Genomic DNA, 10,082 nt, shown 5'->3' on the forward strand with positions numbered 1-10,082 from the left:
AAAAATCAATGTAACCATCAGCATAATCAGAGGAATTTAGTAGTAACTGGAGGGTAGGTAAGTGTATAAAAATCTGATCTTTTACATTATATAAGTTTTAAAAAATGCAGTAAATACTTCGAAAAATTAAATGAAAATTATGAAAAAAAATCAAATAAATTAAGCAGTAATTTAAGAATAAAAGTCTTTTTAGAATTATTCAAAAAAATACAATTGTGTACGGTATAAAAACACGATTTTGTATAAGAAATTAATACTAAAACATCAAAAAAAGCGGTGAAATTATTTTTAAAAATCTTATAAATTAAGCAATAGTTAAAAGATAAAGAAAGCCTCTGAAAGCTCATCAAAAAAAAAAAAAACAGTAAGTCCTGGATAATGTACTGGAAATACAATTAAATTAATGTAAAATTATAGAAAAAAACTGCTTGTGAGGGATGTAACGGTTGTTTTAGAAGGATTTACTCTGTATAAATCTAAAAAAAACTCGATTTCTAATCTAAAAAATTGAGTGTGATGAGTGTAAGGGTGTTTTTAGAACGGTTTACTTTATAGAAACTCAGAAAAAAATTTGGATTTTTAAATCTAAAAAATTGATATATGCTAAACCCAATGTGAGATTTATATTTTTATCCATTAGGGAGTGAATTTGTATTGTATTTTTTTTGTTAAACCTCAATTTTTTTGATGTATTCGATCCAAAAAAACATTCTTTTACATTAAAGGGTGGATGTAACAGTTGCTAACACAACACTTTCTAAGAAACGTGATCTTTAGTAAGGATAGTGGTTGTCGTCGTTACGATCCTCCTGGGATTTACACTTTATTGCTACTTTTAGAAACACTATCCTCACTTAATTTACTCCCAAGTGTTGTGTTTCTCTATAGCTTTCAATAAAGATTTTTATTGCAATAATTTTAAATACTTGTGTCTTAACTGGCTTCTATAATAAATAAACTGCAACTGGACAGTCTAATGATGTTTTTAGAACGATTTATTTCTATATAAAATTAAAGAAATTTTGAGGTTTTTTTTTGGATTTTTACATTAGATTAGTGTAAAATAATAAAATAAACCCATTTTAATGGCTATTTTTTTTTTAGAAATCCAAAAAGAAACTTGACTTTTAGATATAAGTGTAGGTTTATATACCAGAGATACTTGCTAAACTCTTCTATTCACATCATTACACTAACCATGAGGTTTATATTCTATTTTTATATTAATTAATGTGTCTTTAGCATATTACTGTACATTTCTGTAAAGTTTTTTGATGTAGAAATCCAAAAACACTCAAATTTCTCCACTTTTATACAGGAATACTGTTCTAAAATCATCATTACACTAACTTCACACAGTTTATTCTATTTATTTTAATGTAAATACATTAAAATAAATAGAATAAACTGTGTGAAGTTAGTGTAATGATGATTTGTGTAAAGTGGAGAAATTTTGATGTATTTTTGGAGCTCTAATCTAAAAAAATTGATTTAAATATAGGATAATGTGCTAAAGATACCATCAACACTTGCAATTTATTAATTTAATGATGTTTTGTTAATTAGCTTTTGGATTATTTTTAGATTTTCATACCTAAAAATTGCACTGGTGTTAACTTTGTATGACTTGACACAGTATTTTTATTATTATTATTTTATACATAAGTTTAGGTTTCAGTAGCCTTCATAAAAGTAGAAAAACAACAATCTTTATCTAAAAAACTGATATATTAATAACACATCAGAGATACATTATTCTATTAATTTAATATACCTCTAGTGCATTGTCTCCACATTTATATCAATATTTTAGATGTAGTAATCTAAAAAATTCAACTTTTCCCTTACTCTTATGTAAAATATTCTAAAAAGATCATTACGCTGATTGCTTGCACTTTACTATAATATTCTTAGAAATATATTTATATAAAATTTAATAAAAAAGTTGAAATTTTTAGATTTCTGTTCTAAAAAATAGATAAAATTGTGATGTAGTGCTCTACAAATGCATAAATTTTTCTTAATGTAATAATAATAAACTATGTATGGAGAGCATAGTGATGTTTTTAGAATATTTTACTCTTGTATGAAGTTATTTTTTAGCCTTCTTGATAAAAAGCACTGAGTTCAGCGTTAATACGATTTTTCTTGTATCAAAAGTACTTTCGACGAGTACTATATCGTCGTCTTCTTTTCTATATTTTTTAGATATCCACATACAAAAAACAGATATAAGCGTTAAATAATGTATATATAGTTCACATGTAATGGTGTTTTTAAGAGTTTATTTATATGAAAGTAAACTGTTTTGGATATTTTTCTGAATTTCTACTTCCTAAAAGTGGATGTAAATGTTAAATAATGTACTCTAGATACATGTATATGGAACAATTTTATTGTTAAAACAATAATTGGTACTAAAAAACATCACAGTTGATTTCTGCAAATGTACAAAGCTCAGACTGACGTACAGGAAATCATAACAATTTAAAATGTTTCTTATGATTTCTTAATAGTTTGTTTTTTTAAAATCTTAAAACCATAAAAAATGAAGTTCACGTACGTATCCAATTCCCAAAAACATATACAAGATCAGTCAAAATGATTTTCACAGGAGACAACTTTGTCATGCAGTTTTTGGGGCTAGTTATAAAGACTGAGATTGGAGAAATTTGTAGAAATAATTAGATTTCATGGATAGATTGGTCGACAGATTAGAGAATGTGGCGTGCAAATTCAACTGCCAAGTGAAGTCCAACCAAATTACGGTAAGGATTTTGATAACAGTTTTTGTCATGGATATAATGTTGAAATCATTTTGTCTAATCTTCTATACTAGACAACTCTCAAATAAAATATTACCAAAAAAGTTATAGTTATGTACATATTCGTATGCGATAACATTAACATGTTTTTGCCACTGGTTCCTCAAGCAATCTTGCAGTTTTTATACATTATATCCATGACAATTTATCAAGATTATAATGTATAAAAACGGCATTGAGAGGACTTATGTAAACTAAACATATCAAATGAAGAAGAGCATAAAGCGCGACTCTCCGTCCTAATTTTAAAAATTATGCTCATGTTTTTTGTATCGCAGTAGAATTTTTGATAAATAAAATGAGATTATATACATTAAAATCTTATATGGATGGGTTTTGATGGTAATTTGGTAGTATTCTGTTGTATGTTTTTGAATACATTAGATGTTAAAATCCAGGTTTCATGTGTTTTTGAAGTGTTGAAGTCATGTTTATAATTCTCAATGTACCAAGACTTTGGTTTTAACTGATAAGATACCTAGACATTAAGACAAAGGTCACACGAAACTAAATAATTAAAACCAAAGATCTACTTCTTCGTCTTCATTTCTATCTGAAGAATCCTGTCTGACAGCCATCTCTTCCTCAGAGTCCGAGACGGCCAGGTCGTTCGTTATAACGTTCTCAGTATTCTCGATCTGCATCTCTTCTTTATTCTGCTGAAATTCATACTGCCCTCTCAGGAGAAAATCAGAAGGATCGTAATTTTCGTCGATGACTTCATTATCTACATTGACAGATTCCTCCTGATACGCGATGTTACCATCTTCCACCACAATCAGACTGTTTTCTTGTTCCACCAAGTCGGACATTTCTCTTCCTTCTTCATCACTCTCGCTGATGCCCAAATCGCTGCCTTCGTTATCTGAATTCTCAGGAGTTATTTGTAGATCTTTGGCAAGAACGCTGCCGTCGTCACCTTCGCCGGTATGTCTTTGGTGATAATAAGACATAGATTCTTCTTCATAATCTCCTTCCATAAATTCTTGATCATCTTTACCCTGAAAAATATTTAAAATTTAATAAAATTATTATAGCTTTTTAATTGTGTTTATATTTAAGTATTAGTTGTAATTTTAAAACTTGTAATTGTAATTTTATAGTGCCTTGACAACCGCATCTAGTTACTTTCACTGTTGTGAGGTTTTGCTTCTAACAACCACAAATATAACCGACAAAAAATTTCTGAATTAAATCCCTTAAATATTAAAGAATTAATCAAAAAAAGAAGACAAAGTCAAAATGTGTCACGTGACTTATTAATGCAGTTCTCAAACTGATATTTTAAACAAACAATTCCAGAGAACTATGCAACGAGAGCATCTCAGAATCAGCAAAAGTGATTGAATCCTCTTTATTGTTTTGCATGTTAATGAGCAATGCGATAATCATTCATCAGAAACGACTATTTTTATCAGATAATGAGTTATACTAATCTGCTGTAAATGAATTTTAAAATGTGTTAAATTTAATTAAAACAGAACGAATGCTTAATCAATATTAAACATGCAGATAAACTGCACCTAGATTATGTAATTACAAATTTGAATGCAATTTTTAACTTGATTATTTGTACAATCAAATTCATTTAAGCTATATTTCCCATATTTTTTGGAAGGGTCAACGACGTCAAATGATATTCTTTAATGCTGCATTTATGAAAGAAACTGTAAAATCTTATGCTAAAAAGAATTCTATAAAAGAGCCGATCTTTAGATTTTATTGATGGATATTGATTTTACAGTTAAACTTATATATGAATTAATTTATGAGGTTCTGAGACAAATGTAAAAAAAATAAACTGAATAACTTATCTATTTTTGAGAACTATCATTAATCAATAATGTATTTCCGCAATGAACAGAAAGCCAAATTCAGTTTGGCTTTCTGTTCATTGGCGTTTATTAATATTAAATGATCTCGATTTACAGGACCTTCCAACTTTTAAATTAAAGAAAAATGTTCATTTTATTCATTTAAAAATACAGAAAACAGTTTTATTAAGTGTAATGTGTTTAATATCTACCAATCTGTGGCATAGTTTATTAATGTTTTGTTTCTTGTTTGCCAGATTGTGGCGAATTGCGCTTTAGCAAGTGTATGTTTTCCTTGGTTTTTAAGGCAATTACCGCTTGACAGAAAGCTCCAAATTTCAAAATCATGTAGATTTATATATTGGCCACATGTTTTTGTGGTTACAAATGGGACTGGAAGTCTTGTGTTGGTGGTGTCAAATTGTTTTGCTGACTCCAATTCCTTAGAGTTGGACAAACAGAAGAATAAAGAAAAGTCTAAGGCTCAGGAATCAGTCATGAAATATTTTGAACCTCAAAAAGTTACCGTATTTGTGACTTTTGAAAAATTCAGGCAATCCATCATTAACTTTGGCTGTAAAAAGTGATATTTCTAAGTTTTCTCCTCTAAAACATTCCTAGACATGAATGGAAAAATAGCTAGAAAGGTAGGGATTTCGTTTGAAAGACATGTCATTAAAACCATGATGGTTAATGAAGCCAAACAGAATTCTGAAAGGTAAATATTTCTTCTTAAAAATGGGTGCCTGTTCTTGTCAAAGAATGAACTATTTTACTGCAAACATTCAGTTTATGAGTGATGAACATAAAATTATTGTAAGAAGCTTATCAGATAGCCATTGTAACTGATAGTGTCTCAACTATGACAAAAGTTGTAAACAAATCAAATGTAAAGAAAGAGAGGGATGAGCTGGAACACCAGGTGAATGAAGAAAAGGAAAATAGTGATACAGATCATTTAGATGAGATGTTTGAAAGAGGTTGAGTGGTTGTCTCTCAAGTATCAAAAGCATATGCATTGTGCAGTCAACATTTTGCAATTGGCCACATGTGACGACACTACATTTAAAGCAGGTTTTGCTTTTAGGCCAAGAATACAGAACTTGATACTCTAGTACCCATGACCGAGTGCCATAATTGACCACAAATCATGAGATATGTGCTATTCATCTAGTGACCAGGTCACTAGATGAATAGCACATATCTCATGATTTTGTGATTCTTGTAGTTGAATCCTGTCCTGGAAGATATGGATAGCTGTAATGTAACAACAGACCATCAATGGGAGGAAGTAGCCCAACTTCAATCTTTGCTCCGAGAGCATTCTTTAAAGAATGGAGTAATCCTAAATTCAAATTAAGTCAAACAGGAAAACAGTATAAGTATATCAGTGGAGTCTAGAGAAAGAATTCTTGTAGATAAGGATGTCCTGCTAACAGCTATTTTTGTAGTAGCCATCTGTATGAAAAGACTTGGAGAGCTGACATAATGTTCAAATTCAACATTCATTTTCCACTTCTGAATCTAGAGATAACGACAAGCATCTGGATTTGAAAGGAAAGGCCAAATGCCATCAAACAGATGCAAACTTTAGATAATAGCCAAAATAACCTGTGAGTCAGATTGCAATATTTCATTCTAAATTTTGTAATATCTTAATGAAGGCTGAAAAAACTTGATTGGACGTCTATCTTAAATAAACTATAACCACGTATTCAGATGATTGTTCAAAAAGTCATCATAGTACCAGCAACAAAAATTAGCAACAAATATTTGTTTTCTGGACTTTGGTTCATTAAATCTGATCTTCATCTATCTACAAAAGGGGACCTGATAGATGCCATTCTACTTCTATGAACAAATTCAGTGCAAGTAATGCCATAACAGTAAGTTTTATGCAACTAACTTGTAAGTTGTAGTTTTTAGTAAGTTAGATTAATGAATTACAAGTCAGTGATAAAATAGTGGATAATATATATATATATATATATAACACCTTCCATTAAATCAATATTGTGTGTCAAAGAACTGTTTCTACATAATTTCAGCATAATGTAACCAAGGTGTAAATTGTCAGGGTCAAATGTTATTAGTCATTTAGATGTATGATCAATCTAAACTTCACTTAGTGCAGACTATATTTAAAAAAGTTTCTATTTTTATTTATTCTCACTTTCTTGATTCTCAAAAAGTGACCAAGGAATTGTTTTTACATTAAGTTGAGATACATAGTAAATTGCACTAGCAAAGAAAGACAATCACAGTACTATGCTACCTAATGCTTGTTGAGAAATAGAACATTTTGTAATGGTTTATACTCTGGATTTCATACCTGAAAATGGTCTATAAAATAGGATGAAAACAATCAGTCAAATAAAATCTCTCAGCAAGCATTAGATGGTATAATAATAAAATCCGCTGCATTCGTGAAACTCTGTGTTGTCTCCATATCAAATATAATTAATGCCACAAAATTGTAAGCATTCTCATTATTGGAAGGAAATCCAGCTTTCAAGAAACAACTCTGAATTGATGGCAAAACCTATCTTCAAGCACAGAGCCATGTGGTAGATTTTTTCAGTATGATGCAAGTCTTTGAAATGTCGCCCTCTTATGGTGCTGCCTGATGTGACTGCTTCTCTGTATCATAACACGGCATAGTCCTGTTCAAGTACTTGAACTCATAAAATCCAAGTTTCTTTGTCAGCATTTCAAGTAATGCTCCGCTACTGTGGATATTCATTTAGTCTCATAACTTGTCGTCTTGTGTCACTTAGAATCAGTGTTGACTGATGATGTTTAACATTTTAAGCAATGCTCCACTATTGTGGGGAGCATTGCTTAAAATGTGCTTTATAACCTTTGTCTGTAATATGAATCACACTTTGATGAGAGAGATTTAAAAATTAAAGCAACATTTTGGTGGTAAAATATGATCTCGACATTCTCAAGAAGCAAAAGCACTTTCCTGTTTACACATTCCAATCTTTTTGTTTGATTTCCATTCTATTTCAAATTATGTTGTCTATATTCTTAAAATATCTTTGTTTGACAGCCTTTCCAACCACCAGGGAGTATTTGCATTCGTCACTCATATTCGCACATATCAGAATTGTTAGTTATTCTTTTGCTACTCTGTGACCTTCAAGGATGAAACATGTTCCATTAGTAAAGTTTTGTTTGAAAGAGTGTGAAAGAACAATCCTGTTTCATCTGTGTTTTAAATATTTTCTGAAGAATAAACAGTAATAACAAAAGTAAGTTTAGCTTCTACTTGCTACTGCATTGCAATTGACTCTAGTCAATTCTCCCAATAGCTTATCGAGCTGCTTTCAAAATTTTTAAAATCATTCATTTAAAGCTTTTAAATTCAGCACAGGTATTGAGAATGACTCTAGATGCTTTTCTGATAAACTGACTTTCTAATCTGTTAAAAGTTAAACTGTTCTTCCACAATAATTCCACAGCAATACATCAATCATAGATATTTCTATAAGTATTCAGAAACCATTTAATAACTAATCCAGAGTAGGGCAAGTAGCCTACACAAAGGGTCCATCATCTTGTTTATGATACACTCAACCACTAAATGAAACTATATTTATCACCAATTGGCTATTTAGAAATATTTCAATTTTCCATAAATAGTGGCAGCTCATGTCATCTAATATGGGATGTTTTCATAGGAACATGGCACATAACTCTAATAGAATCATTTTGACTTTGTATAATTAGGGTTGTGTGCTGTCCACTCTCCTGCAATAGTTCCCTCATATTAGACACCATCAGCCAAGTAGATTCTAAGTAACACATTATGAGACTAAATGTATGTCCATAGAACTGTTTTCAACCAACCTCATTGATGTTAAAACAATGTTTTTCAATGCATTAGTGCATTGAAAAACATTGTTTCTGCTAATTATGGTTGTAAGATGCACATACCTTTTATAAACTGAAATAAACAGATATATTAAGCTAATTAATACAATTGTAAGTTAGCCAATGTAGAATCTGTAATATGTCATAAACCATATTACAATAATAATAAGCCATGCAATCAAATCAATTTTAAGAACTCAGATTATTGAGTTTCTGAAACTGATTTGACTGCAATCACAGATACTGCAAACAAGGATGTTAACTCAATGGTTATCTTCTACATCCATTAAGGAAGGTCAAGACATCAATCATACAATCTGTGTGTCTCTGTGTCCATAATAAACAATATCCACTTTAGAAAAGTTAACTATAATGAAGTTTTATGCTTTATTTATACCATAGAGCAAAAACTGTTCATTATAGAAAGATGTCCATTAATATATGTTTCACTGTAGTAGAAGTAGAAGTCAGCTAAGTCAAGAGTTTATATCTGGACCTTCAAGAAAGATGTAGTAGTGAGAAAGATGGGAAAACTGTAAAATGTCTTTCTGGGAAAACAACAAGCAAATGAAGAATTGCAATAGTGTGTATCTGAATCTGAGTTTACTAAACATTATACAAAACATTCACTTAATACATTTCTCCTTTCAAGAAATGTATCTAACATTAATTGAGGACTATCTGCATTAACAAATTATGTTATCAAAAAAAGCTTACCTGATTAAAACTATGAGATATCTTGTCTTGCATCTCTTCATCTTTAGTATTATCTTCCATCATCATGCTGTCTTCGTGAGGTGCAGAATTTCCAGTGACGACCGAATCCGTTTCGGCCGCATCGAGAGCCGCTTCCTGTACGGCTGCAATGGCATGCTCCAGTTGCGTCAGTTGTTCGTCTTGCTGCAGAAAAAATAAAACAAATAAATAAATATAAATAATGTTATATTCAAATAAAAGGGTCGCCAAATATTTGTACCTCGTCAAGAGCAGCTCTGCATGCTTCTACTATTTCTTTTGCTTTTCTGGTAAACTGACTTTCAGCTCCATTAAATGTTAAACTGTTCTTCCATAATAATTCCACATCATTATAAAAGTCTTCGCGATTATGATACTTATGTCCTTTGATATTCTGCAAGAAAGTATAACATTGTTTATATTTCTCAATATATTGCAACTATTCAGTAAATCATCAGAAAAAAGCTCCGACATGCCAAAAAACCTGATTATCTTAGCAAAATTATATATATTAGTATCTTTATAAGCAATATCATCACTATATCTTATCAGTATTGTAATTTTGGTATTCATCAAATGAAACAGATATATATAGAATTACTTTCCTGTCTTGTGATACTTAAGATATTTTTTTATGCCCATTATAGGTTGGGTCATGTCCACAATGGGTTAACCAGATGACAAGGATCACTGTAATATATCTAGATCAATTCTCAAATCCAAGTTAGTTGTCTTTCTGATGATCAGCTTGGACTTGAATGCAGAAGATTTGAATATTTTTCTGTGATGTATTGACCGATTATTATACTTTTATTAATTTTTTAAGATA

At 30.3% G+C, this 10,082-nt stretch overlaps 1 protein-coding gene across 1 annotated transcript; it reads right to left on the bottom strand.

Moving 5' to 3' along the window:
• Positions 1-2,362: 2,362 nt before the first annotated feature.
• LOC111616109 lies at positions 2,363-9,838 on the bottom strand. Its single transcript, XM_023357534.1, has 3 exons — positions 9,495-9,838; positions 9,236-9,418; positions 2,363-3,826 (listed from the first exon to the last, which is right to left on the bottom strand). Exons 2-3 carry the CDS (start codon positions 9,299-9,301, stop codon positions 3,341-3,343), a joined length of 552 nt encoding a protein of 183 aa, XP_023213302.1. The 5' UTR covers positions 9,302-9,418; positions 9,495-9,838; the 3' UTR covers positions 2,363-3,340.
• Positions 9,839-10,082: the final 244 nt, after the last annotated feature.

Source organism: Centruroides sculpturatus, unplaced genomic scaffold (genome assembly GCF_000671375.1).
Source record: "Centruroides sculpturatus isolate CEXI.00-Female unplaced genomic scaffold, Cexi_2.0 scaffold2949, whole genome shotgun sequence".
NCBI lineage: Eukaryota > Metazoa > Arthropoda > Arachnida > Scorpiones > Buthidae > Centruroides > Centruroides sculpturatus.

Bases quoted from the DNA above. Each gene is read 5' to 3' on its own strand.
- LOC111616109 (XM_023357534.1), bottom strand. From the start codon at position 9,301: ATGATGATGGAAGATAATACTAAAGATGAAGAGATGCAAGACAAGATA. The intron at 3,827-9,235 runs GTAAGCTTTTTT...AATATTTTTCAG, and splicing joins TATCTCATAGTTTTAATCAG to GGTAAAGATGATCAAGAATT.